A 27,544-nucleotide genomic window follows, 5' to 3' on the forward strand; every position below is an offset into this window, starting at 1 on the left:
CGATTGCCTTCGACTGAATGGCAAGTGCATGGCGTGTACACAGTGTTCTTGTTACTCTTCTACACCACACCCTCTTGTACACTCCTCTGCCACGATCAATCGTAACAGCATTCATTCCAGCAGTTGCTATTAGCGAAGTCTTTATTCCATTTTGTCAAACAGCATTCGCAACCTTGTCACACTACTACTACCTTGTACACTCCTCTGCCACCTCCAAACGAACAGCAGGTGCTATTTCATTGTCTCAGCTTCTTGCAGCAACATGCTTGCGACCTTGTTTTATGTGAACAGCCAATAGCCATTGTATAGAGGCAGCTTTATTTACATGCAGCAACTTGCTTTGATACTACGAGCACAAGTGGATGGGATGCCATATCAGCTATCAAGTACGCCGCAATGCAAGCCCTTCAATCACTAGGTTGAGCAGCGATGGAAACCCGAACAAGAATGGGATTGACCCAACAGCCGGATGGAAGAGGAAGCATACCAGCAGCAATATTGAACTTGCAATGGCTATGATGGATGGATGCAATCAAATGCAGTGATGAGCAATCCTGGAAGGTTGCTTTGGTTACTTGTCGCGTCGTCAACAGGAACTATGGATCATGTCACGTGGTTACGGCTGAGGATGACGATGGTGGATGGGATGGAATTGACAAAGGGTGTTGTACAGCCATGGATCATATTGGAGTACTCGATTCAATGCACGCAGCAGCTATTTTGCAATGAAGGATGAAGGATGGTTATGACCGCAGCAACCAAGAAGACAATGATACAATTATCCTTGTTATCTCCATGTGGTTTCTTATTCAATGCTGCTCCTTTATCATATTTTCCCCGATAAACATCCACGCTACTATATACTATTCCTCGAACTTTTTAATGAATGAAGATTGGATTCAACGTAATACTACATGGGGTACCATACGAGATGTGGATCACTTGGCTAGTTTGTGGATTGAAGAGGGAATAGAAATTGAAGGGCGGGAAGAGAGTTTGGATCATTTACATCATCGTATAAAGAGGCTTTTGTTCCATAAGGGCTATCATAGGCAGATCTTGCTATAGGCGCATAAGGGAAAATATTCATCATGCACTCTCCACCAATAGGAGTGACCTGTCCTCTCAGCTTGTTACACAAACAAGACCTCTGCATCTTTGGCTTTAATACGACTGAGGCGAGTGGGCGAGTGGGCGAGTGAGAATGAGCAAAGGCCACTTTGCATATAGCATCACGCTTAAAGTATAGTGAAAACATAAAGACGCCCATAACTCCGAATGTTGCTGTACCAACGCCTTTGTTATTGTTTTGGGTTGAGTTGAATAATGCATGTACAAAGATTTATTGGAAGGATGAATGTTGATACAAATGAGCTGTCGAATAGGTGGGTTACTTGGGTCGAGTAGGGGTGATGAAAATGTCATGGTCGATACTGGGGACACTTTGCTCAATCACATTGGCCACTTGGCAAATATTGTCCAGACTCACTCGTCGTTCAATTGCAGCCTGTGCTTCCTGGCCAAGATCCAGCATGAAGGATTCGAATGCAAAAAGTAGATCCCAAACCGTTGAAAGTAGCTGGATCCACTCGCTGCAAGGTGTTATAAAACATGTCAATGTGTCCTCCAACCTGTCGATGAGCTTCTTCAACATGACGATCATTACTGTTCCATTCGTCATCCGTAAATCTTGTATTGTCTTGCATGATTTGCTGCACCTGTGTCACGGCGTCGGCATCATGAGGATGTTCTTGATGCATCAAGAAAATGTTGCATCGTTGAACCAAGGTTCCAGTATCGAGCTGAACATCTCTCATCCGCTTCCTGGTAGTATTGTAAGCAGTGATGTTCACAGCAGTTCCACGGCTCGTAGCCATCTATGTTAGGTATTTATCAGTGCCATTCTTTTTTATGCAGGCTAAGCATCTCTTAGCATACCTTGTAGAAGATGAAGGATGGTTATCAAGAGTAGCGAAGACGAAGTTGAGGAGATGCCATTATATAGTACAGGTAATAATGAGAGATGGCAACCGTAGTCATGGGACAAAGGCATAATGAGACAATGGCAACATGGCAGAGAGCTCTGTCTCTTAACAATAAATGAGGCTGAATGGGCCATACAATGGAAGCCGCTGTATCACCCCTATACGCGCTGTAGTGAAATGTGCCACCCTAATCCAACTTTGCAGGTGCTAGAGAGGTAGCTAGATAACGGAGGAATGTGAGTGTGGGTCTCATCCAGCAATTCGATAAGGCTTTACCTTGTAATAAAGAGGCAGACATATCAATGACAACAATGAACATGATGACAACGTAACAATGAGACGCTAAAGATGACACATTTATTAGTACATGGAACAACCAAAGAATGAGATCATCCACCATGGTACTTACCAAGTGGTTTTGGAAGTATCAGCAATGAAAGAGTGATATGATGGGAAGAAGGATGGGCGACGACATTCCTTTTGTTTATATCTGCACGGTGGGCGTGGGTATTTCTGTGACCACAAGGATTGATAAATGAGTGTTGGGAATGGCGATGAACTGATAGATTGTTGAGGAGCCTTGATGTGACTAATGTCGATGCTTAAATCGGGAAACAAGCTGGCAGTATTCATCATCCATGTGTCGTGCTCGTACTCCACGAAATAGAATGCTGCTCCATGATGTGCGTGATCGTTCCAGAAAAGGTAAAAGTCAAAGTCATCTTACTCGATAAACATTGTACAAACGCGTAAATGTTGCCGGCTACTACTGCTGCTGCTGGTATGTAGGTGGATGAAGAGCATCCGCTCATATCAAATGGGCCATTGGCTAAGGTCTGCAAGCTGTTGCTGGATCAATGAAGAATGGCTTTGTTGACATGGTAACGCGTAGTTGATAGATGAAAGGGATGTGCTGATAATTGGCATCGTCGTCGCCACCTATTTTTCACGCGCCAGTGAATTCAAGGTACCCACGCATGATGCTGTTGAATAGTCGTCCACTGTTGCCTTGGAAAGTGTCGATGCCATATGCACCTTGTTGCCATCTGAATAACTCATCAGCCTTGTTTGCAGCTCGTGTCGTTTCACGGATCATATGAACTGCCTATCATCGCCAGCCACATACATCTTGATGAATTCTTAACGCAATCCTGTGGTATCTCCTTAAGTGGTCGCGCGTCTTTATGTATGGCAACAAGTCAATTGTTATGCAATGTGAGCCTTGTCCCAAAAACTAACCTTTCGACTTTGGCATGGAGATGTTACGAAAAGCGCATGGACACCAAGTTTTCAACCTACATTCAAAACGTGTCAATGTCATTTCCAAGTTGTCCATTTCGTAATGTACCTTGAATGTACAAGTTGTCAAGAACAGAGCGCGATGGATCGAATGTCAAGTTGCAGGAACAAAGCAAGGTGCGTGAATGAGAAAAGATAGCTGCATGAAACCAAGTTGGATTTTTTACTCACCGCTGTTCCCATTCATTCGGATGAGTGCTAGAAATTGATATCCCTTTTCGTAAAGATGGCTTCTCACCTAACAAGCTGTATAACCATAATATGGATAATACTACATGAATGCATATGCTTGGGAATAAACAAGGAATGATGTCCATTTCATACACTTTTATTATGTTCATTTTTCATATCCTAATGATCCTCCATGTAAAGGAGCACGTGTAAGCTGTGATGCACTCACAATAGTAACAGTAACCCTTGATGCACTTGTTCATGTATAAGGTACCAAAAGTACCAGTGATAAAATTGCTATTAGTCTATTGACAGCGCGCGAATCAATAAGGCTTTGAAACAATCTTGCATACTTTGACCCATCATTCAATGCTATTTTTGCATACAAACTTACCGCAGCAACCACTATACCATAGCAACCATGTTGTCATGGCAACCACCTTACCGCAGCAACCTGTCAATCTATTTTCGGAACAATGGAAATCTCTGCGTCCTTTCCACACTTCTTCCATCCTCAAGTGATCATTCATGCATAACCACGTGTAGTTGTCATCTTTGACACCTTTCCATCACACCATCTTCTTACACTCTCCCCCCCCCAACGCTCTTTTAGAATAGAAACATCCTTTGAACCAATCTCAACATTTCACTTTGCGTTGTTATTAGAATAGAAGTTCCCCTACATTGGGGTATCCCCCACCATTGTATCCATTTTTAACCCTGCACCAATGATGTGCAATGTCTTTTCGTTATTTCCTTTTTACTTTTTCATGCAACAGCTGTGCCACCATTCATTGTGCATTACTGAACCTTCAGCATTGCTCACAATTTATCTTAACTGAATCTCTGTTACGAGCTCTCGCAATCCAAAAACGCTGCCAGGCGCACATTTATCTTTGAATCTTCAACCTGAACTTTACTTTTTGCCTACATCGGCCTTCTTATCACCCTATAAACTTGGTGATCCAATCTTCTCAATTCCTAACCCATCTCAGCACCAACATCTTTTTATCACTTCTAGCCAACCTCGGCTCTTTCAACTTTTACTTTTTCAACCTTTCACCCCTTTCAGTTACACATCTTTCTTTTGCCCATCTCGGCAACAACCCACACACTCCACCTTTCTCCTTCCCACTTTTTCTTCATTTGCTTTGATACTTTAGACAAAGTATCTGGTGCTCACTATCCAATCTCCTTGTAACCACGTTATTCACATATTGAGATTACCCAATAATGACACCAAACCAAACTCTCGTCATACGTGTGGTGATCATTTTTAAAGGGCACTCACAAAACCTTGCCCTTACACCTGCTTGACACCCTTTTATATACAAAAGTGATATCAAAGACACGGCTGTCGGATCCTCACTTAGATTAATTTCTCTTTGCATACATCATTGCTTTTGATCTTACATCTCCTTATCACATTCTTGCCGTTATATATAAATACACCATCATAACATATGAATAAACATTATCGAATCATCTTCTATTCTCTTTATTTTGCCTGTGTGGCATTCTCGATACGCAAAACAAGATACACGACACAGCACAGGAATACCCAACATGTCACGTGACCAAAAATACTGAAAAAACAAAAAAGAAATCATCCGAATCCTCAAGTTCAACTTGAAACTTCGATTTTTCGAACGGGGACAACTGGGATTTGAACCCAGGACCACTTGCACCCAAAGCAAGTATGATACCGCTACACCATTGTCCCTAACGATGCTTCTTGATACTTCTCCACTGAAACAGAATGATGAACCACAAAATTTCCTAATCGGGAAGTCAAAAAAGTGGTTCAAATGGCATGAAATTTGCACAGAATGCAGCGGAGCATGCGCAGATAGCGATGATGATATCGTTGTTCATTTTTGGGAGCTCAATTGCTAGCAATTTCAATCATAAGGAAATTCAGATGGCTATGGCCAATCCTGCTATTGCGGAAGTGGACGACAGCTGGGCTTGAAATCTGGATTCGGTGAGGTGTGGAGACGTGATAGGAGTAAGTGGTACTCGGTAAACTAAGATTGGATAGTAATCAAGGATAACCATACACGAGCTGAGTCTGGATGATGGGTATAAGTGATTATTCATTGACACGACATTCGGGCAGCTGCTGCACCTTGTATTATGGAGCTATTTATGTTTGTGGACAGCTTGTTGCTTATTTGTGTTCGTTCCTTTTCTTTTATGAACAAGGCTATTAAGGGACAGTGTTGTTATTGTGAATGCTTCATAGCTTACACGTATTCCTTCACAGGGAGGATCATCACGATATGAATAAATGCGCATAATAAGATATAAGAGTGTAATTGAAGATGGACATCATTTCGTGTTTATTCCCAAGCATATACATTCATATAATATTATCCTTCACATTACGGTTGGATATATACAACTTGTTGGGCGTGAAGCGTTCGTCTTCCAATCCTTACAAGAAGGGGGTATAAGATTCAAGCGTGTGTTATGATGTTGATTGTTGAGTTGTCACGTACAAGTTGAAAGAGAACAGCGGCGAGTAAAAACTCAACTTGGTTTCATGCAGCAACCTTTTCTCATTCACGCACCTTGCCTTGCTCTTGACGACTTGACATTCGCCCCATCCCCTCTCTTTGTTCTTGACAACTAGCTCATTCAAGGTACGTTGCGAAATGGGCAACTTGAAAGTGATCTTGACGCGTTTTGAATGTAGGTTGAAGATCCGGTGTCGATGCGCTGTTCGTAACATAGCCATGTCAATGTCAAAAGGTTAGTTCTTGGGACAAGGCTCACATTGCATAACAATTGACATGTTGCCATACACAAAGACGAGCGACCCTTTAAGGAGATACCACCGGATTGCGTCAGGATTCAACAAGGTGTATATGGCTGGAGAGGATGAAATCATCTATGAGACAACACAAGGAGAATGGCACTGGACACAGGGCTTGTGGTATGGCATCAACACTTTCCAAGGCGATGGCATCAACTCACTTTTTGGATAACAGTGGATGGCGATTCAGCTGCATGAAAATAGGTGGCGACAACGATGCTCGTTATCAGCTTTCATGCGTTATCATTGCAACGGCAGTCATTCTTCGTTGATCCAGCGACAGCTGCAGACCTTGGCCAATGCACCATTTGGCAATTAATCACATCAAGGCTCCTCAACAATCTATCAGTTCATCACCATTCCCGAGACTCTTGTGATCACAAGATACCCACGCCCACCATGCAGATACAAGCAACGTGAATATTGTCGTCTATCGCTTTTCTCCTACACATGTCTTTCTTCCCATCATATCACTTTCCAATGGCCCTTGGTAAGTATTCATGGTGGTGGATGGTCTCATTCTTTGGTTGTTCCATGTACTAATACACGTGATGATCTTTAGCGTCTCATTGTTACGGTACCTCCATGCTCATTGTTGTCATTGTAATATCTGGCACTTTATTACAAGGTAAAATCTAATCGTCTTGCTGGATGAGACACACACTCACATTCCTTTATGATCTAGCTACCTCTCGAGCGTATGTAAAGTTGGACTAGATGGCACATTCTACTACAGCTTGCATGGGGATGGTACCGCGGCTTCCGTTGTAGGGCCAGTTCAGCCTCACTTTATTGTCAAGACAAAGGGAGCTCTCTATCATGTTGCCATTGTCTCATTGTGTGCTTGTCTCATGACCACGGTCGCCATCGTCTCATTATTACCTGTACTATATAATGGCATCTCCTCAACTTCGTCTTCGCTACTCTTGATAACCATCCTTCGTCTTCTACAAGGTACGATAAGAGATGCTTAGCCTACATAAAAAAGCATGACACTGACGGATACCTAACGTAGATGGCTACGAGCCGTGGGACTGCTGTGAACATCACTGCTTACAATACTATCAGGCAGCGGATGAGAGATGCTCAACTCGATACTGGAACTTTGGCCCATGATGCAACGTTTTTCTTGATGCATCAAGATCATCCTCATGGTGCCGAAGCTGTAGCGCGAGTGCAACAAATCATGCAAGACAATACAAGATTTACGGATGAGCAGCTTATGCAATACCTTGCAATTGCACCAGAACCAACAAATCGGTCGAGAATACCACTTACAACGTATTATCTACGTAGCTGGAGAGTGCCACCACAAACCATGAGAATGATTTTCGATCAATGGGCTGACGACCAAGTGGAGTTCACTGCCACTGATGCTTGGTTTGCTCGTCTGCTGGAGAATCCCAACGATGACATATACCTTCGTTATGTGGGGATGACGAATGGTACAGCAATGGATCGACACGTTGAAGAAGCTCGTGGACAGGCTGGAGGGCTCCTTGGCATGTTTTATAACACCTTGCAGCGAGTGGATCCAGCTACTTTCAACAATGTCAACATTTATTACTTTTATCGCACCACGGCCACTGAGATGACCCAATACACCCAACGCATGCGAGATATGAAAAAGCAGATCGTTATCTCCTTTTTTGGTGTTGAAAACCTTCTCAACACGCGCTATGGTGGCCAGCTTTCATCATATCAACCAAGTCCACATCAGATGGAACGCCTAGAACGATTTCGATCATGTTTCTTTTCATTGTTTCAGCAACATACAGCTGCACAACAAGACCAACATGTATTACAACCATGGATTGAGAGGCTGATGAATGATGCGCTACACAGCATGCAACATGATCTCTTGGAAATGATTTTCGATCAAGCTCTACCTCATACTGTTGGTGGTTACACTATCCTTGTTCTTCTTGGTGCCGGTATCACCATCGCTGACTCTGGCAATGCTCGATCCTTTTTGGGTGGTGCTTCTGGAGCCGGTGATCTTACACGAAGTATTCTTACTCGATTGGGTCGCTTGGATATCGAAGCTTATCATTTCACGCCCCATCCATTTCCATTCGTCGACTTGTACCCTTGGCCCAACACAGTTGATACAAGAGATGCTGCTATTGAACAACTTCAAACGTACATGACAGCTGTACAACCCATTGTCACGGTGTCGTTCTCAAGCTCTGTTACCAGCGTTGCTTTTGCCGATTTTCTCCATCACAATGGCTTGACACTTCAAACAGGCAACCGATACCTTCAATATGTTGGCATTCCAAGACTTGTCGCAATGCTTGATCAACAATGGGTGGATAATGATGGTAGTGATGCAACACGACAACAACGGCTCACCATTTTGATACCACATATCCATCCTGGTTACGAGCGATATGGCGAACGTAGCATTGAATTACTTCGGCTTTTGGATTTGCAACTCGCCATCGCAACCATCATCGGTGAACTTGCCATTACATGCATTATCGATCATCCAGAATTCACTCGCAACCAAGTGGTACAGCACGTATGGCAGATTATTGAAAACAATGAGTGCGAGAGGATCGTTGCAGCTTTGTTTGAATTGGATGAGTTGAAAACGGCAATCAACCAGCGACAAGAGCAACTTTTGGCACAACAACCACCTGCTGTACGACGAATTGAGGCGGATGTAGCACGACAACGGGCTCTTGGAAACATCCAGCATCATGGTATTGCCGAGGGTGCTCCACATAGCCCACAGCGACATCAACAACTCACAAGATTGTGGCGACTCAACAAGCCAGCATTACACATCCATATCGGCCGTGATGCAATGGAGGATTGGTTGAATTGGGGACTCCAATTGGTAGAAGGTGCATCCTTTTTTGCCTCTGCTATGCGACACGTGGGAATGCGACGCCATCATCCTTTGCATAACGCACTTCAACAAGTGGCACCACCAAATGCGGATCCTGATGGGGAATGGCTAAATGATCCAGAAGCTCTCGTTGCTGCAGTTCAAAGATGGGGTGCCCTAATGCGAGATGTCTACGTTCCTCATGATTATTATTCTTCTGAAAATCAACGACAGCGAGTGGCAATCAGATGGAAAATGGCTGATAACGAGCTTGATTACACCGAGGTGCAGGAAGGTTGGAGCATTTATATACCTCAAATATCGGCAGCTACATTGAGATGGCAAGATGGGCAAGAACACCGCGACCTTCGGCTTACCTTTCCCAAGAGACTTATTGAAGCTTCGGATGAGCGACAAGATTGTATGCGAGTTTTACGTTTTTTGCCCAATGGGATTGGTTTGGATGACAAGAGCGGCCAACCAGTCATGTATCAAGGATCAACCACCATTATCACTCTTACGCAGCTCAAAGGATTTCCTGATCGATTCCATTTGATGCGACTATGGATACAAGAACGAGTACGTTTAGGTGATCAAAGTGCTTTGAATCAGGCTGTTCGATCCTATGAACACATACCTTCTTTTCAACGACGTCCTCCTCTCACAGTAACCCACGGCGACAATATCAAGCTGGAATTCTTGCAAGGTCTATATCAAGGAGATGCATTGGCTCTTTTTGGCGATTTTCTCGATGAAGAGTTTCCAAATGGTGGACTTGTTAACCTGGCAAAACCAGAAAACCAAGGCTTTTTTCAAGATACCATTCCCTTACAGCAGCGATTCGCCACCTTTCTCGACAAGCATCATGACCACCCTCATCACGACACATGGGAAAAGTGGAACTCGGATATCACAAGAAATGGCAAACAATATTGGCCCAACATTCAATTATTGCGACCTGGGTCAGAAAGCCTGCCACCTGAGAAAAGAAACATTCGGGGCGTAGGTGTCAGACAATGCAAGATTATCGACATTGCACCTATACCGCAGCAACCTATACCACGTCTTGATGATATGCAAAGCCATTGAACATTGTTGAATAAAGAATAAAGAATGTAATCATGATTCGTATTATGGTATACTTTTGGTTTGAAAGGTTGGTGTTCCAAGGGACAACGTCAAAATGATCTCAGCGGGTATTGAAACATGCGAGCGGCATATTGAATGTGGGGATTCAGGCACCTAGGTGATCGCTGCGACTCACTTCCGACAAAGAAATAGCCTCGTTACTTTTTCTTCCCTTGTACCCATGGCCCCATTTCTTTAAAATAAAGTATCTTCTATCTCCACTGTAATCCAACATCACATCTCGAGGATAAGGCTAAGGATGCTAGGAGCTGCTCTCCTCCTTCGGTGGGAATCAATGAATATGGCCAAGTGCCAGGGAAACAAGGACCCCCTTTTTCCTCTCACGTTCAATGTCAACATGCAAGAGTGAACCCCTTGTTAAAGTAGTCGTCAAAGTCCAACCCATGATCCTTTAGAAAGCGTCAACAACTTGTGTATGAAATTTTTATGAGATGATGAGACTATTTACAAAGGAGGGATTATTATTATAACGAGGTGGTGGTATTGGATTGTTGCAAGGAAATGACGGTATTAGCCATGGCCGAAAAGGGGATTTCTACATGTGAATAGCCTATCATAGAGTGTAAGCCCTTTTTTCCTTTACTGCCTCATCATTCAATAATAACACCAGTGTACCTTGTCCTCCAACCATTAAATGCAACAAGGGCAATAGTAGTGCTTCATAATCCATTGCGTCGTTCGATTCATTACTACTGCGTGCGGAGATGACTTGATGTACCTTTCGCCACCAATCCCTATCCAAGGTACCCCAATGATACATGTCTGCCTTGGAAAATGTGCATGGAAATGCATCCAACAGGGGTCGATAGATATCCAGTGCTGCCGTTGATGATTGTAAATCCAGATCGCTGACGAGGTAAATGATCGGATAACCAGGATCCACATCGCGACGATACGCCAAACATGCATCCAATAGTGATTCTCGTTTCTCAGGGAACATGGATTTCCATACAGGCAAATGCTCATAGAGTGATGTTTTGGGTTGAACGGGCATGGCGGCTGCTACGCTCTGATCGATGGACATGGTGCTAAGAATGTCAAATGCGATATCCTTCATAGCATGCGATTTGGTCTTTTTCAAATGTCGTCGAAAAGAAGCGAGGATCTCCTTTTGTTCAGGAGTCATTGTCATTGGGCGTCGGCGATGTTGTTGGCTTTTCATGGTTCTACTGCTGCTGATGGTATGAGATGATGATGATGATGTTGTAGTAGTAGTTGTAATCGTTGATCCATTGCTTGCGGTGGTGGCAACCGACATGTACTTTGCCAGATGAAGAAACAAGGTACTGAATTGACGTTGTCCTCCTAGTTTATCGATTATGGTTTGTGCTGCTTGATTGATAAATGCCAATCCATCCGGTTTCAGCAAGAGATGTCGTGACATGGCAGCGTGTAAGGCAATTTGATGGCGTTCTTTGCTAAAAGCATTCTTGAAAATACCACTGGCAATCACTCCACAATGAACGTAGCGTTCGCGTAATGCTCGAAGCTCCTCCAAATGATTGACATGTTGTACTTGCAAAGGTGAGGTAGTTGGATAGGTTGCCAGGGGTTTCTGTAACCATGTCGTAAAGCGACTCATCGCCTCTGCCTTGATTGCTTCAGGCTTGGATGATCGAGTAATATGAATCCATCGAACAAGCGAAGGGTCTGGTTCAGTCGTCTTGTCTCGTATGCGAATGCCAAACTCTTCAAGAGGTGCTTCAATGTCAAGAATCTTTGACCAAGGTATTTCAATCCACGGCTCGTTGGTGGTTAACCATTCGTTATCGGTGTCATTCTTGGGCGATGGTGGAGAAAGAACGAGTGCGGGAACAAGGAGTGTGCGATTCGTTTCCAGGGCAAGCCGAGCACCCGAGCGTAAAGCCTTGTACTGTTCCAAGAAATCACTGTGACACAAGACATCAGCGCATGACCATGGAAATTTACCAAATTCATCATTACCCATGAGCTGCATAAGTGATGAATGATTCACCCGATGATAGAGTGTCGATATTCAATGATGAGGATAGATTTGGTTGTAATAAACGAATGCAGGATCCACAAAGGAATATGAGTAACAAGAAACCTCCCAATGGACGATGAAAACGTCGTAGCATGATCACAAGTGATTAGAGTAGAAAAGAAATAAAGAATAAGGAGTGGCTGCTTTCATTCTTCTTTTAAAGATTACATCTCCACAGACATACAAAGAAAGGGAGAGAGCATGTCATGGCATGACCCCCAGGTCGGGGAGAGAGAGTAGATGATGCATGCAATAAATTATCGTGACCCTTGGATGGTGATTGATGTGGCTGAAACATGCAATTGGTTTGTATTTTGAAAAAAACAAGGTCTTTTTTTTGTTCTCACACTATTGCTAATGAACGGGTGTATATGATCATACAAATGAAAAGGTCTAATGTACATGAGATTAAGTGAGTGGTGGCGGGATAATGATATATGGGGGATATGTAGTTGCGTGTGTGTTGAAGGGATGATGATGTTTAGTTTTCGGGCAAAAAGGTGGATTCCACAATGATACCAGTGACACGGTAAGGATCAATGTTGGAAGCAGGGCGGCGATCTTCAAGATAACCCTTGCCTTCCTTGCCAACTTGACGAGGGATACGAATGGATGCACCACGATTGGCAACACCATAATCAAAGGTACCAATATGACCGGTTTCATGACGACCCGTTAAGCGTTGATCATTGTCTTCACCATAGACGGCAATGTGGTCAAGATGGCGCTTGGCCATGTTTTGGATGCACTTTTCGATAGCCTTGATACCACCTTCTTCACGCATTTCCTTGGTAGAAAAGTTGGTATGGCAACCAGCACCATTCCAATCACCCTTGACAGGCTTGGGATGAATTGAGACGGCAATACCAAAGTCTTCGCTCACTCTTTCCAAAAGGAAACGTGCCATCCACAAATGATCACCACCTTCAATGCCTACGCAAGGACCCACTTGGAATTCCCATTGACCAGGAGCCACTTCAGCATTGATACCGGAAATCTTGATACCAGCATACAAGCATGCACGATAATGTGCTTCTACAATATCACGGCCGAAAATCTTGCCAGCACCAATACCACAATAGTACTTGCCCTAAGATACAAAAAAAGTGGGATCAGTCAAATCGGCGCTCGGATCGGCAAACAAATCCACGTGGAAATGTTGTGTTTGTAAAGATGACTCACCTGTGCTTCAGGGAAACCATGTCGAGGCCAGCCATAAGGCTTTTCGGTTTCAGGGTCGAAAAGCATGTATTCTTGTTCAAGGCCAAACCAAGGTTCGCTATCAGCATGGGCATCCATGATCTTTTTGCATGCGTTGCGGTAGTTGGTTCTGTGGGGAGTGCCATCTAAAGAGAATCCGCGGATCGGGTTAATTAAATGATAAGCTGGCTCTTTGATTTTGTTTTCTTGGTAAACGTGTACATACCAGGGTTGAAGGTTTCGCAAAGAACAATCTTGTTATCACCACCACGGAATGGATCAGGGAAAAGAGCAACAGGTTGGATCAAGACATCCGAATCGTGACCTTCAGCTTGACCAGTGGAAGAGCCATCATAGTTCCATTCTGAGAGATCAGCAGGTGATTCAGGGACCTTGTAGACAGTCTTGGTCTTGGAACGCAAGTTGTTAAAGCCATCGATCCAAACGTATTCAACTTGAACGGCCTTTCCCGTATCAAGGGACATGTATTTCTCGAGAAGTTTGGGGTTGGATGCAACAGACATTGTTATGTGTATGTAAAAAAAGAAAAGAACAAGATGATGGGTATAGCATGTCAGCTTCTCCAAGATGGGGTATTTATTGTTTGGTGATTAGCCGATACGCGGGATCTGAAAGCATCGTCAACTCCGGGTCAATCCGTTTGCCACCGAATTGTGTAAAGATAGGGCCTGCCCGCTCCTCGGGATATTATGATCTCCCTTTTATCATTGTCTCACAATATGTTTTGTCATCATCATGAAGCATGGCTGTTATTGCGCGCAAAGGAAAGGATACAAGCGTGGGGAAAACAATGCAAACGAAAAAAAAGAAAAAGAAAGGCATCAATGCTCTGTGCATTATTACTTGATCACAAAAAGAGCAAAAGAGACAATCAATCTTCCCCACACTGATAACACCCTTTGGACTGATAAGCCGATACGAACATGGGATGATGAATTAGTATCATCTGTGATCGAGTCGTCGTCTATAAACTGTAAAGCCCAGGGCAAACCAGCACCAATCCACAAATGTGTAACCATCTCGGACCATAATCATGCTTGTCTTATCTTATCAGCCAGCTGTAGAGCAGGGCCTATTTTTTCGTGGTATCACATTCAACGCTCTGCTGTCATCAAGGTATTTTCCAAAAGCCGCTATATCACTCTCATCCAGCCAATCACATGTCGTTTATACACTCTTCCGGGGCCCTTTGCATATCCCATCAACATGCACATGATGATCACACATACTAATTCATGTTCCAAATCCGGCTCTTTTTTTTATATTTGCATATATTAATCTACTACTACCCTGCGTATGTAATAATAAAGATGATCAGCAGCGATACGACAGCCAAGGAGTACCAATGGGCCATGACCACAGGAGTTGCAGATGATGTTTGTTGTTGTTCTTTCATTCTTGTTGGGGAGTAAAAGTTATCCTGTGGATCATACTTTAATTGCTCGGTGCCGTTGTAGAAAGGAGTTTGATCGGTGCCGCATGGATAAGAACCACTACATTGCATACGACAAATCTTGCCATGGTTCATGTGCTCGCCAATATTGGTGCAGCTCTTTTCACATAATGCACGATCCAATCGACACATGGCTTCTGGGATAGGAAACGTTCCTGCTGTACGGTTGCCAATCTTCATATCATCCTTAAGTGCACATTCACAGCTCCACACCAACTTGTCAGCATCACAACTACTCGGATGATTGTTGTTGCTTGTCGTCGTCGTGCTGTTGTTGTTTCCTTTGCATGCTTCCTTGCAAGCAGCCTGAGTCGCCTCGCACAGCTTGGTTCTCTCGCCTCGGGAAATCGATTGGATTGACGCACATTGTACTACTAGTAGTAGTAGTGGCAGCATTAGTGTCAAACAAAGCAGGCATATAGAGAGAGTTTGGATTACCTTGATTGATCAGGTAAAACACCAGGATCCCGAATAGCAAAATGATCTTCATGATTGTCGTGTCGAAACAAAGAACGTATGAATTGGGTGCTCAAAAGAACCAAAGGCATGTTGATATCGATTCAAAAGAAGAAAGAAGTGAACGGTTTCAGTTGATGATGAAGGAAAAGGGTATTAAAGGGAAAAAGCAGCGAGGTGAGTACAACATGATCTATGCGCATGAATACGAGTGGGGTGTTTCACAGTTGGTGCAGGATTCGCCATGTCTTGTTTTAGATGGCTTTCAACCCCGTCGCATAGGAAACGGCTATTGAGTGGCTTGATCGTGTCCCTTCATTTCCCCTTCCATACATTCCATTGCATCGTGTACACCACTGTCGGTGGTTTGCGATATGAGAACGACATGCAGCAAGAGCGAGATGGCGAAAGCGTAGAGTTGATCGTGGTGTCGAATGAACTCCAATGGTAGGTAATAAAACACTGTTCCAGCAAGCTGGCGATCGATTTCCTCTGCAATGCCATGTGTAGACTAAGTAGGAGAGAAAAAGGTGAAGCTTATTCTTGTACAACGGTTGTCAAGCTACCATTGAAGGAAAGCAGGGTGAGTTTGGCTCGTGTGGCATTAGCACTCCGTTGCTGTTACATTGGCGCCGATCTCATTCTGTATTTACTTATGCTGTTCTTTTGCAGGACGCCCTTCCTTTCTTTTCCCAACTCTTCGCGTTTACACAACATTCATGGATCACTCCACGTTTTTATCAAAGACACTCAACAAGTAATTCATCATTCATCATCATCATTCAGCAATAGATAGCGTATCGTACCTTACATTTTACTTTGTCACAGATTCAACAAACACCCGCGGAAACGCACTCAGCTTGTCCAAGAAGCCATCCTCCCTTGGTTACGCAGCAACAAGTCAATTGCACTATCATCCTTATCAACACCATCCACCCCAAAAAAGACCAACAAGCTACGCAATTTACTCGCATCTCGCAAAGGAAAAGGTCGTCGCCAAAAGGGGTTGACAGCAGATACAGCAGCAGCATCCCACATTGATGGCCTGATACAAGTCTTGCTCGAATGGTAAATCGGCTCATTACACCACGTGGAAGCATGCGTGTACTCATTTCTTCCATTTCCCAGGTGGAAAGCCTTGATGGGTTCGGTGAGATACATCGAACATTCGCAGCAAACGCCCTATCTTGAATCCATTGTTGAGATCCTTTCTCGGTAAGCAGGAAGATACGAATGTCGTACACAATAACCGAATAATTGAAATTGATTGGACAATTTATCGTTTTAGCGAGGAATTCATATCCTATGGTAAAGAGAGTGTGCTATTGACAAGTGGTTGCAATTGTTTCTTACACGAGGCTTTTCAAATCGTTTTTCCTTAAAGACCACCATCTCCTTGCCTCCGACCTCGGCTGTGAAACAAATAGCGATGCCACCAATCTCAGATCAAGTTACCTCGAGTTGCTCAATGATACGGTTCAATACGCCATCAACAGTGCCAATGCAAGCACCGTACATCCTGGGTCCATGATATTTTGTGCACATGTCTTGGGTAAGCGTGTGTCCTCTCATCGTGCATGACTTGCATCATCCAAGGGTTACATTTCACTAAAAAAAGATACATTTTATTCAGCTTTAGGCTTTTTCAAGTTGCCAGGATTAGCTTATCACCTTCTCAATCTTTTACCTGTACAACGCCGGACACTATCCCGAATCCGTCAAGAGCTCTTATGCAACGCCCCATCTTGCACAACCACCTCCTCGTCATCATCATCACCATTATCATCATCGGCAGCAGTAGTAGCTCCTGACATGTAAGGCACACCACTATCATCCCTTGCGCGCACATCGGTGTGGGATTTGGATTGATAACACAGGAGTTGATAGTGTATCCCGATTGTTCAATGCTATGCCAAACCATCTCCATCCCTTAATGAAAAACCCATCAGGACAAGTGGACAGCAAGTATATGGCAGTATGTACCATCAAATTTGGCGATCATTGGATATCAAGGTACGTACGAATGAAAAAAAATGGTCAAAGGGTATTGATATTGACATCTCCTTTTCGCTAGGTGGCAAACAAGTGATCGTGCATTTTACATCCTTTTCTATCAACGTTATCACTTGCATCTGAGGACATATATAGATGCAGCTACGCTTCTCCCGAATGCAAGCACATTGCTATTATCAGAAAAGAACCCATTACTTGCATGGTCACCAGGGTATCTTCACTTTGCAGCTTACATGGCGGACAAGATTGTGCATTTGCTGCAGTATGACCCGGCAACAACTATGGCCTCATTATTGTTGAATCCCAATTCCACCACAACGACGACTATTTTGTCCCATCCCCAACAACAAAAGGAGGCACCATGTAACACAATGGATACACAAGCGAGTTTTGAAATTGCCAAGAATGATCTACGTTCGGCATCGCCACCTCCATTTGCCACTGCAATAAGCGGTAGAACGGCTATTGACGAAAGCAGTAACAACGCCATGTTTTTGCCCGAGTCAAGAAGACAAAGCCTTGGAGCGGATACCATCCAATGTAGCAAACCCATGGTGTTGCGATCCATGGTGATCAATATGAGTGCATTGGATCAGCAGCAGCATCAGCATCAGCAAACATCTGCATCTGGTAAACCACGCACATTGGATGCAACATCGCGCCGTTATGCATATTGCCTTGTTTCGTGTGGCATGCCTTTGAATGATATCACGGGACTGCTTCTATTTCGAGACATGCTCAACGTTTGGATTCGAACTATTGCCAAACAAATCAGGTTGACTGTACCGACAAGTGTATTTTGTAAGTGTTGTTGTTTGGGTAAATCATGATGCAAGGCAAATCGATAACAAACAATTTCCCATTAGGCTTTCTCGACTTTGTTGAAGATCTCTTTGTGGAAATACAAAAGTAGGTTTATACTACTCCTTCTCCTCCTCTTTTTCGTCATTTGTACCTTTTCCTCTCCTACCCCCCTTGATTACTGATATCATGATGCAATTTACAGGAAAGACAATCCAAGAAGCACGTTTGATTATCTTGATCTCCCATTCGTCATTCACACCCTGAACATCATTCTTGTGCAATGCGACAATACGATCGTCCAAATGCGAGCACTTGCGTTCATCTACACCCAATTTGCATCCTTGACGGAGAGCCATCCCGAGTATTTGACGATGCTATGCAACCGTATCTTGCTTCATCCTTTTGTATTTGAGAGGTATCTCACCCATTGGCACTCTGGTATTCGCGTGATTTTCCTTCAATGTCTTTTTTGGCGCCTAAGACCCGTATGGTGCTTTGCCACTGTTCCCTGGAAACCAACCCCGGCTTCTTCATCTTCAACTACAACAAAAGAATGCAATGGCAAACATTGTTGGCATAGATGGCACCTAGAACATCCAAGTAGGTATCATCCAAATCTTTATTTGATTCATCCATTGACATTGACACGTGTTGCTATGTTATAATAAGGTTTCACAGCCAACATCCCGCATTTCAGGAAGTGCCGCTTAGCCATCTTGTATGTAACACAGCATGATCGTTGAGATCTTTTTTTTTTGCGTGTGACAACTATCCTAATCACTTTTTTTACAGGGAAGTGCATATTGCCATGGAGACAATTCTTTCAGCTTTTCATCGACAATACGATCATCTTCAATCAATGTATGGCAGCATCATTGATCCTCGTGAGAGACATGCAGAGTTGATTCGACTTGAAGCTGATGATGTTCAAGCACCTACTCCTTTCCTCCCTGGCACTTTTGCATCAACACTAAACCGCCCCGAATACGAGGATGCATCACACAGACAGCAGCAACAACCAGGGAAGCCAAAGTCAACACGCTTACGAGCTTCACATTCTCGAGAAGAACAACAGAAACGGGCAACACGGCGATTGAGCAACATTTACAATCATACAACGAGACGATTATCAGCTGTATTTTCCTCGTCAGCAACCTCCTTACCTTCTTCACCTGATGAAAAGTTTTCTACTTTTTCACCACGGCGTTTTAGCGAACCAAAGCTGTCATTGATGGGTCCAACGGCATCATCCACCCGTTCACCATTACCTTGTGATGAGTATTACCTCGTGCCAGATGCATACAAATCCAACACCCATAAGCGCAGCATGGTGACCTATTTTTACCATACCAGCAACAGCAGTCTTGGTGTAGATGATCATTTCAGTGCCCACGGTGATAAAGTGACTAGCAGTGCCAGCACCAGCACCAGCACCAGTAGTAGCAGCAGTCGATGTGGTGGTGACGATTCAGCTTATGCGAGTGGCACATCTACTCCCATCAAACCACCCATGGTACACCCTGATGTCTCAATTTCAGAATCGATCCAAGATGCAAGTACATGGCAATATTCACCCTTGGTTCACAAGTATGCCATCAAAGCAGTCGAGGAAATGGAGCGTATAGCAAAATGCAAAACACCACCAGCTGCGACATCCTTGTCAGTGGATTGGCCCAAGGCATGGTCTTTTCCAATGGCACTTTAATATAGTCTTTTATATACCCTGTTTTATGATAAATGTAATGTATCATTCTATTTTATATACAACGTGGATATTCCCATTTCATATATAGCTTGCATGGGCTTCAGTATGCAACACCTCAATGGATCTACATCGGCATATGAAATGTTTTCGTGCATGATTCACCTCTTCTTGAATTCACCCAGCTTGCTTCCTTTTCTTCCTTACCAGGTCACCCACCCCATTGGCCACCCAATCAGCATTGGCGCGTCGATTGACAATAGCCTTGATCTCTCTACTCGTGTGCAACTCTCTCTCATTGAAGGGCTAGTCGCCGTCTTTTCACAACCTAGCAATGGCACCTTGTACCTGCACAACTATCGATCGTCGTTTATCCCATTTGACGTTGCATCAGACCCAAGCACGAGCTCGCAATATCAGTGATATGAGCATGCATTTGCTATTGCAGAAGTTTCCTTATTAAGAGTACGTGGATGAAGCAATTGTTCCTATAGTAGTTATTCTAATCCCTGTATAGGTACTTTACCCGCTCTCGTTTTTGTCCACGTCGTTGCATATGCCATCAAGACCCTGCTGGTAAGTGTCGAGGATAGGTTCTATGTCATTTGTATAGGGTCGAAGTGCTCATTCATTGTTCTTTGCCATCATTCATGTAGTTCTTTGTTGCTTTATCACTTGTGTTCATTGTGTCATTTGGCTCTCCGTATTCGGTGATGGAACCTCCGTGGTATGATTTTATATACCTTTTATATACCTTTTGGATTGGGTATTGATATACGTTTGAGTAGCGATTGACCTATACAGTGGTACATTACCTCATGTGCTTGAAGGCAACACCAAGTAGGAAAATCAGCTCGGCGACATTACTACCTGGATCATTGTATGATATCATGGCAAGACAGCTCATCAAGATCCATCGAGCGCAAAGCATGAGGATCAACGAACGATCTTTACCGCCCAAGTCACATGACACGATTGAGGATGAAGGAGGGAGGAAAGTAATGGGTAACATCGATTTGCTAGTGAATGTTTGCAATAAATCGCTCTCTTTTTCGACGAATGTATACGCTTTTATACAGGATAATACAAGGGTGGATATTCTACACTATAGCTTAGATAAGCGCTTTTGTTGATTTTCATAAATGGCTTTCATGTCTTTTCTTAAAATCTTGCCAGCGCCATTTTTAGGAATGGCATCAATGATCCTGACTCCACCACGTAGTCGCTTATGGTTAGCAACACGCGCATCAACCCAATCACGGATAGTGGTTTCAAGTTCGGCCTTGTTTTGCATGAGATGTTGATGGGTGACAACAAAAGCCAATGGGATCTCTGTGCCTTGCGTCTCGTCATAAACGCCAATGACACCTGCATCGGCCACGTGGGGACATTGCAACAACACTGCTTCCAATTCAACAGGCGCCACTTGGAATCCCTTGTATTTGATCAATTCCTTGATGCGATCCACAACATAATAGTTACCCTCTTCATCGACGCGAACGATATCACCGGTATGGAACCATCCATCTTTATCAATCGTATTTGCTGTAGCTTCAGGATTATCCTTGTAGCCTTGTGTGACATTGGGCCCTTTGACGCATAATTCTCCAGGTTCATTCACACCTAGCTCTGTTTGGCTTGTGAGCATTTCCTCCCCCTTTTTCTGTTTTTCTTTCTTTGCTTGGTTACCTCGTCCACTGGACGGATCCACGATTTTGGCTTTCATAAAAGGTGCCAATCGGCCAACCGAATCAGGTCGTGCCCATTCTGGCAGCTGATAGGTGATCACCCTAATAGATAAAAAACTCCTTAGTAAGATGATCATCATCGTCAACAAGAATGGTATTTCCTTCCACTTACGGGGACATTTCAGTAAGGCCGTATCCTTGCGTCAATGGCACTTTGTATTTTGCTTTGAATCGCTCAATAATGGCCGGTGACAATGGAGCTGAACCACAGCCCACTGATTGTAGGCTCGAAAAGTCATACTCATCACACTCTGGGCGATTCACCAGGTGGATGATGATGGGTGGTGCTGCTGTAAAATCGGTCACTTTGAAGCGCTGGATGGTATCACATAATGTGCGCACTGAATACTTTTCCACAATGACAGTTGTAGCACCTTGGGGGATACCCGAATTCATGTATCGATGTACACCTAAAATAAAAATGCCACGTTGTTATTATCATTGTTGCTTGTTGAATGCATATCCATACCTGAAAAGTGATACAATGGAATCACAGCAGCCATCACTTTATTGGGTGGGGGATCCATCTGAAAGATGCCTGCAAAATTGTTGGTCTCCATTACCATGCTAATCACATTGTAATGGCTATAAACATGTATGATGTTAGCTTTGATTTTCTTATCCACAAATGCAATTTACCTTGTGACCACGCCTTTACTCTTTCCAGTGGTGCCACTGGAAAAGCATAAGTATGCAGTCGTATCAACCGATTCTTGGTGGGTCATTGGAATAGGGCTCAATGCGGGTTGCGAATAATCGATAAAGACATCCGACCATAAAGGAACACGTTGTTTAGGATCGCGTGTAATAGAAAATACGCTTGTTCGTGGCAACCCCACTGCAGCTGCTGCATCTAATGCGATATCCAGGTTGCTTGGATGGGCAATCAACACCTTGGCATTACTGATTTGAAGCTGTCGCTGAAGCTCACTTGAGACGTATGCTGTATTAGCAGGGCTGATGGCGATACCTGCTGACATGGTTCCCATATAGATAGGTGCCATATAGATCTGGTGGAGAATCACATGATGATGCATCAGGTACATGTATATGAGCGGGTTTCAAACTTACATTGTTAGGTATAAAAGTGCATACAGCATCGCCCCTTTTCAATCCAAATCGTAAAAGAGCAGCATGAAACGTCCCAGTCATTCGACGGAGCCCATAAAGTGTAAGCGATTCACCGGTACGTGCATCAATGAATAATGTGTGATGTTCAGGCTTTTTGTATTGGTTGCTCAGCACCATATCCACCACATTGGTGTATTCATATTGTTTCGCATACACATCCTCGTTGTTGCTCATCGTGGATTACGTGAAAGAAAGGGGATAAAAGTGGTGTGTGAGCTCACTCATTTTTATGCAACATGAAAGAGCCTTATAAATCCATTTCCCGCCGAAGCGATGTGATAGCTGTTCTCTCAGGGGTTATTGGGAAGATCGGTTTTCCCACATCTGGCATTTCTTTGTGTTGCTTTTATGCGGCGAATAAGGATATACACAATAAAGAGCAAGCATTCAACTATCCTTTTACTAATACTGTTGACGAGCCGGTGCATGGCAACACACACGCGAAGGAAATGCGGCACAATATGCCTGCAACAGTGATGTATAGTCTCTCTCGCTTTCTGTCCTTGCATCATACAATCGATGACCAAAGTTTTTCCCACCAACGCCGCACTAGTCAATAGTTTCCCACAACCGTTCTCCCACCATAAGCTGCAATGACGAGTGATGTTTAATAGCTCTAAGGTAACGGAAAAATGATAAGCAATAACTGTACAAGTTTTTTTTAAAAGGTAAAAGTACAAGGATAGGAGGAGTAGGAGTAGTAGTAATGTACAACAATAACAATAGATCAGCATCGACAAGATAACTTGCCCATGTAATAGCAAACGGCCATCAGTAGCAAGATGATAGAGAGCTGTGGACCCGTAAATGACAGCTCATCGCTAATGACAAGGACACTGCTGTTCCTCCTTCGGATAAACTTTTACAAAGAATCGTGAGCTCCGCGTTCATATGATGCACATTTCCATCCTCCCCATTTCTCTTACCTCTCGTGCACTAGCTGGCGTACTAGGCGTAGCCAAACGCCCGTTTGCATCTTGAAACCCTATTTGGTGTCGGTGTTATAAAGGCTGGGCATGAATCATGGCACAAAAGATAATGCTTACATGGTGGTGGATCATCCCAATTGGTCTTGACAGGCTCAGGACGTCGTTTATAGCTATGTTCTTTATCCTTGGGTGCGATGGCAGGCGAGTCTTCAAAGTGCACTGATGGGGTGGTAGAGGTAGGTGGTGAGGGTGGTAATAATTGATGGGTTTCCATAAACTCTTCTTCCTCATCCTCGTCCTCTTCTTCTTCCACAGGCTCATCTTTGAGAGATACACCGTTACATGTGTAGCGAGGAGTTGATCCTGGTGGGTTTGGAATGATGGCTGCTTCAATGGCACAACCATCCATGGTATCATCTTCGGTATAAATTCTGATACCCATATCATCCGCTCGTAGCTCAACACGTACACCTTGACTTGGTTGAGTTGTTACGTTGAATCCACAACTATACATGCTGGTATGTGTACGGATATCAGTGCACCATAATGAGATGGCATCCTTTTGCTGTTTTTGTTGATGGTGATGGGATGGCTTGTGCTTGGCAATGAGAGTGATTCGATAGCTCTTGTCTTTGGAATCAAATGACTCGTGGGTGATTTTGCCTGCCACACGTCGGATATAAGGTGGACATCCATGTTGTCTCAAATACCATTGTACACGATCGACACATGAAGGTACATCCATTGTCAGCTGACGAACGATGGCTGGTGGTAAGGGTGCCGTGCCTTCCAATTCCATGTGCGATACAAATGTCACTTGCACACCTATGCTTGATTTACCACGTCGAATGGGGTGTAATGCCCAGCCATAGACAAAGATACGTCCTCGTACATGCGTCTTTGCCTCAGGGATCATATTGTCGGATACACTGGCACTGGCAACATAGATCGAACCCGTTGCTGGATCACTGTCAATCGCATTCAAGAGCGAGAAATCACGGCTGTGGATAGGGAACATGCTACGCATTTGCGTATACACCAAGTACTCTTTTTGTGAAAAGCGTTCAACTACTTGTCCCATTTCAAAATGTTCATCCCCTTATAATAAAATCCCATCCTTAGTAAAAAGTAAAATGAAAATGGGCCTTTGATTTCCACTACTTACAGATCTTTCGAGCACCAAAGCTTTGGATCACTGAGCATACTTGTTCTGGTGTCCAAGTACCATTGACAACGACATCACCACGTAGGATGGATAATGCAGACCCTTGAACGGATTTGGAATAAAGCTTTGCACTGTTCTTTTGCCCAATTTCTTTCCACTCGTCGAGATCACTGGATGCCAATCGTTTCAATGTATCCAAACATTGCTTACGTGCAGTGCGATGCCTTGATGGCGGGTATAATCGACTCGAGGGTTGAATCAATGGGTGCGGAAGGAGGTTGTTGTTGTTGTTGCTAGGTTGTTCATTGTTGGATACCAATGATTCATTGGATGCTGCTGGTGTTGTTGTTGTTGTGGTCAATGATCCATTATGGCTGCTACGAAGCGATGTCTCATCGTCTGCAAATCGAATTTTTCTCGTCATGGAAGATGAACGTGATGTTGCTGGTGATTCATTTGATTGAAGCGAGGAAGAACGTGGTGGTCGATTTGATGAGATACCAGAGTTGGGATGAAGATGATGGCTAAATTGGATCATGTGAGTCTATGCATTGTTATTTCACTTTTAATGTAATTACCTTGATGATGATTGTAAAATCGATACGGGTTTCTTTTGTGACCTTGAGGGTGATGATGATGATGATGATGATGGATGTTGCTGTTGTTGTACGGGTGGTGTCATGATGGATGGCCTACGTTGACCCTCAGGTAATGATGACGCTGTGGCACTCATTGGTTTTCTACCAGCCTTTTGCATGAGGTATTGTTCAACTTCGGCAATGATGAGGGGTCGCCGTGCTAACGATTTCTTGGTCAAGCCTGCAATCCATCCCTTCACGCTTTCTTGGGTATAAAAAGTGACCTTGGTAGATGGCGGTGATGTGTGAAGTGGCTTGAGAACCCATCCTTGCAACTTCATTTGTCGTCGATTACGTCCTGGCACCTTTGGAAGTTTGGGAGTCTCAATACTTGTACATGCAAACATAATGACACCATCAGCTGAACATTCGATCCTTTCAACCAAGGCAACATCGTACGCTCTAATAATACAAGAGGTGAGTATGATTATTACAGCCAAAGTGGATGGGGATACTTACTTTGATGCTGCACTAGGACGATAGGCTTCATAGGTGATGGAAGTGGTTTCATTCAGATTTTCCACAAGGCGACCTTCATCAAATCTATAAACACCGACACAGCCACGTGGATTAGACTCTCTTTTTGTGTGATCGAACCCCTGAAAGCGAAGCACACACTTACTGAGTATCCCATAACTTCCGCATGCCGATCACATAAAATACTGCTTGAGGTGAGAATCCATGAATCACCGTTTCTCCTTTGAAAATGGGTGCTTTGGTATCCAACATTTTGCTGTTGTTGCTGTTGTTGTTCTTTGTCGATTGATGCATGTACACCATGACACCACTCTTATGCTTGAGTGTCTTTTTCCATGTCTCCTCCTTTGTCAGTTGTTTGATGGCAAGCATGGCCTGTTCAGCTTGGTAATTGTGATAACTCTTTGAGCTAAATAACGGGGATGATCCGTTGCTGCTACTGCTACTGCTGCTGCCGGCTTTTGTGTCACCAGCACCGGTGGTGGAATTGTTGGAAGATACGTCGAGATACATGGATTGTTCAAAAGAGCGCATAGAGGGTCGAGGTGCTGCTTCATCGTCGTCACTAAACGGGTATGCTGGACGCGTTGCAATAGGACGTAGCTGATCAGGAGCTGCAGCAATGTCTGATTCGGCTTCGGTGGAGATGCCGCTATCGCGATCGTGGCTGAGAACGTGAACAGGAAGGAATGCGGTGTTGGTGGAAGACGAAGACGAAGAACGCGGAAAAGACATTGTTGAATAGAGGCTTTCCCCCGTTATTTATATAAAGTGGCACTATTTGCTGTTGTGGTGTTGTTTCTTAAAAAGTTGTAAAGTAGAAGGAAGAGATGAATTACATGTATCAAATTAACTCTACGCGTACAGTGCAAAGCGGTTCACCAAATTACATGCACTTTGTGTAACCTAACACGTTGCCTTGGCTCATGATGTATATGCTTATTTAGTATGTGCCTTGAATGCCGCTTTCATCAATTCTATAAGCCCAATCACCGCCCAACAACCCCTACACATTATTCATCTATCGCATTGCTGATGCTGATGGTCGTGGTGGCTGTGATTCCTCCTTGAATGAAAAGTTATGATAGGGGAGAAGAGGTTTAAAAGAAACGAGTATATACCACCACATGCACAAGTCTCCAAACAATGATAGGTTGCACGAGCCTTTTTTGCCACTGTGATGAACAAGGGGAGGAGATCAAGCCTAAAGCCAATAAGAGAGTGTGCTTCTCCTTTTGACGAGTATAGTAACATGGATGCAATGTGAAGATCCCTTCACCGAGAAAATCGTTGCCCCGTGCACACTCTTAACATGGCCACTGTATTATAAAGTGTGGGGACTTCGTGGATGACCTCCGCTTTAGTTTCAGACACGAGGGGCACGCACCCTATTAAACCTCTTGGCTCAAAAGACAGTCGTATCAGTATTTGCATTGAACAATTTCCATTTCGAGTAATCCCATACATATCAACGTATGTCATTATCATAATAAACATTGATCGGATGCTTTTATATAGCATGACAGGTTTTACAGTCATTGATA

At 43.8% G+C, this 27,544-nt stretch overlaps 8 protein-coding genes and 1 non-coding gene across 9 annotated transcripts; 2 read left to right on the top strand and 7 right to left on the bottom strand.

Annotated features, from left to right (window-relative positions):
- Positions 1 to 1,496: 1,496 nt before the first annotated feature.
- O0I10_000716 (uncharacterized protein) lies at positions 1,497 to 1,877 on the bottom strand (the record flags this gene model as incomplete). The annotated part of the gene is made up of 1 exon (XM_058480823.1): positions 1,497 to 1,877. One exon carries the CDS (start codon positions 1,875 to 1,877, stop codon positions 1,497 to 1,499), a length of 381 nt encoding a protein of 126 aa, XP_058348387.1.
- Positions 1,878 to 5,106: 3,229 nt separating this feature from the next.
- Positions 5,107 to 5,178, bottom strand: O0I10_000717. The gene has a single exon. It is a non-coding gene; the product is annotated as a tRNA-Pro (tRNA).
- A 2,413-nt stretch (positions 5,179 to 7,591) lies between these two features.
- O0I10_000718 (uncharacterized protein) lies at positions 7,592 to 10,198 on the top strand (the record flags this gene model as incomplete). The annotated part of the gene is made up of 1 exon (XM_058480824.1): positions 7,592 to 10,198. The coding sequence occupies one exon, from the start codon at positions 7,592 to 7,594 to the stop codon at positions 10,196 to 10,198; it is 2,607 nt and encodes an 868-aa protein (XP_058348388.1).
- Positions 10,199 to 10,722: 524 nt separating this feature from the next.
- O0I10_000719 (uncharacterized protein) lies at positions 10,723 to 12,215 on the bottom strand (the record flags this gene model as incomplete). The annotated part of the gene is made up of 2 exons (XM_058480825.1): positions 10,723 to 10,808; positions 10,874 to 12,215. The coding sequence occupies 2 exons, from the start codon at positions 12,213 to 12,215 to the stop codon at positions 10,723 to 10,725; spliced, it is 1,428 nt and encodes a 475-aa protein (XP_058348389.1).
- A 529-nt stretch (positions 12,216 to 12,744) lies between these two features.
- On the bottom strand, positions 12,745 to 13,987 carry O0I10_000720 (uncharacterized protein; the record flags this gene model as incomplete). The annotated part of the gene is made up of 3 exons (XM_058480826.1): positions 12,745 to 13,353; positions 13,446 to 13,609; positions 13,690 to 13,987. The coding sequence occupies 3 exons, from the start codon at positions 13,985 to 13,987 to the stop codon at positions 12,745 to 12,747; spliced, it is 1,071 nt and encodes a 356-aa protein (XP_058348390.1).
- Positions 13,988 to 14,769: 782 nt separating this feature from the next.
- O0I10_000721 (uncharacterized protein) lies at positions 14,770 to 15,427 on the bottom strand (the record flags this gene model as incomplete). The annotated part of the gene is made up of 2 exons (XM_058480827.1): positions 14,770 to 15,308; positions 15,376 to 15,427. 2 exons carry the CDS (start codon positions 15,425 to 15,427, stop codon positions 14,770 to 14,772), a joined length of 591 nt encoding a protein of 196 aa, XP_058348391.1.
- Positions 15,428 to 16,112: 685 nt separating this feature from the next.
- On the top strand, positions 16,113 to 19,915 carry O0I10_000722 (uncharacterized protein; the record flags this gene model as incomplete). The annotated part of the gene is made up of 12 exons (XM_058480828.1): positions 16,113 to 16,150; positions 16,222 to 16,461; positions 16,522 to 16,608; positions 16,682 to 16,701; positions 16,778 to 16,945; positions 17,027 to 17,207; positions 17,281 to 17,406; positions 17,468 to 18,207; positions 18,273 to 18,315; positions 18,413 to 18,810; positions 18,880 to 18,928; positions 19,003 to 19,915. The coding sequence occupies 12 exons, from the start codon at positions 16,113 to 16,115 to the stop codon at positions 19,913 to 19,915; spliced, it is 3,003 nt and encodes a 1,000-aa protein (XP_058348392.1).
- A 1,102-nt stretch (positions 19,916 to 21,017) lies between these two features.
- Positions 21,018 to 22,965, bottom strand: O0I10_000723 (uncharacterized protein; the record flags this gene model as incomplete). The annotated part of the gene is made up of 6 exons (XM_058480829.1): positions 21,018 to 21,541; positions 21,602 to 21,702; positions 21,773 to 22,070; positions 22,130 to 22,245; positions 22,300 to 22,670; positions 22,732 to 22,965. 6 exons carry the CDS (start codon positions 22,963 to 22,965, stop codon positions 21,018 to 21,020), a joined length of 1,644 nt encoding a protein of 547 aa, XP_058348393.1.
- A 553-nt stretch (positions 22,966 to 23,518) lies between these two features.
- O0I10_000724 (uncharacterized protein) lies at positions 23,519 to 26,735 on the bottom strand (the record flags this gene model as incomplete). Its single annotated transcript, XM_058480830.1, has 7 exons — positions 23,519 to 23,650; positions 23,718 to 23,776; positions 23,838 to 24,818; positions 24,886 to 25,409; positions 25,464 to 25,925; positions 25,983 to 26,066; positions 26,146 to 26,735. The coding sequence occupies 7 exons, from the start codon at positions 26,733 to 26,735 to the stop codon at positions 23,519 to 23,521; spliced, it is 2,832 nt and encodes a 943-aa protein (XP_058348394.1).
- Between the last annotated feature and the right edge of the window lie 809 nt (positions 26,736 to 27,544).

This window comes from Lichtheimia ornata (assembly GCF_029851405.1).
Source record: "Lichtheimia ornata isolate CBS 291.66 chromosome Unknown scaffold00002, whole genome shotgun sequence".
In the NCBI taxonomy this organism is placed as follows: Eukaryota; Fungi; Mucoromycota; class Mucoromycetes; order Mucorales; family Lichtheimiaceae; genus Lichtheimia; species Lichtheimia ornata.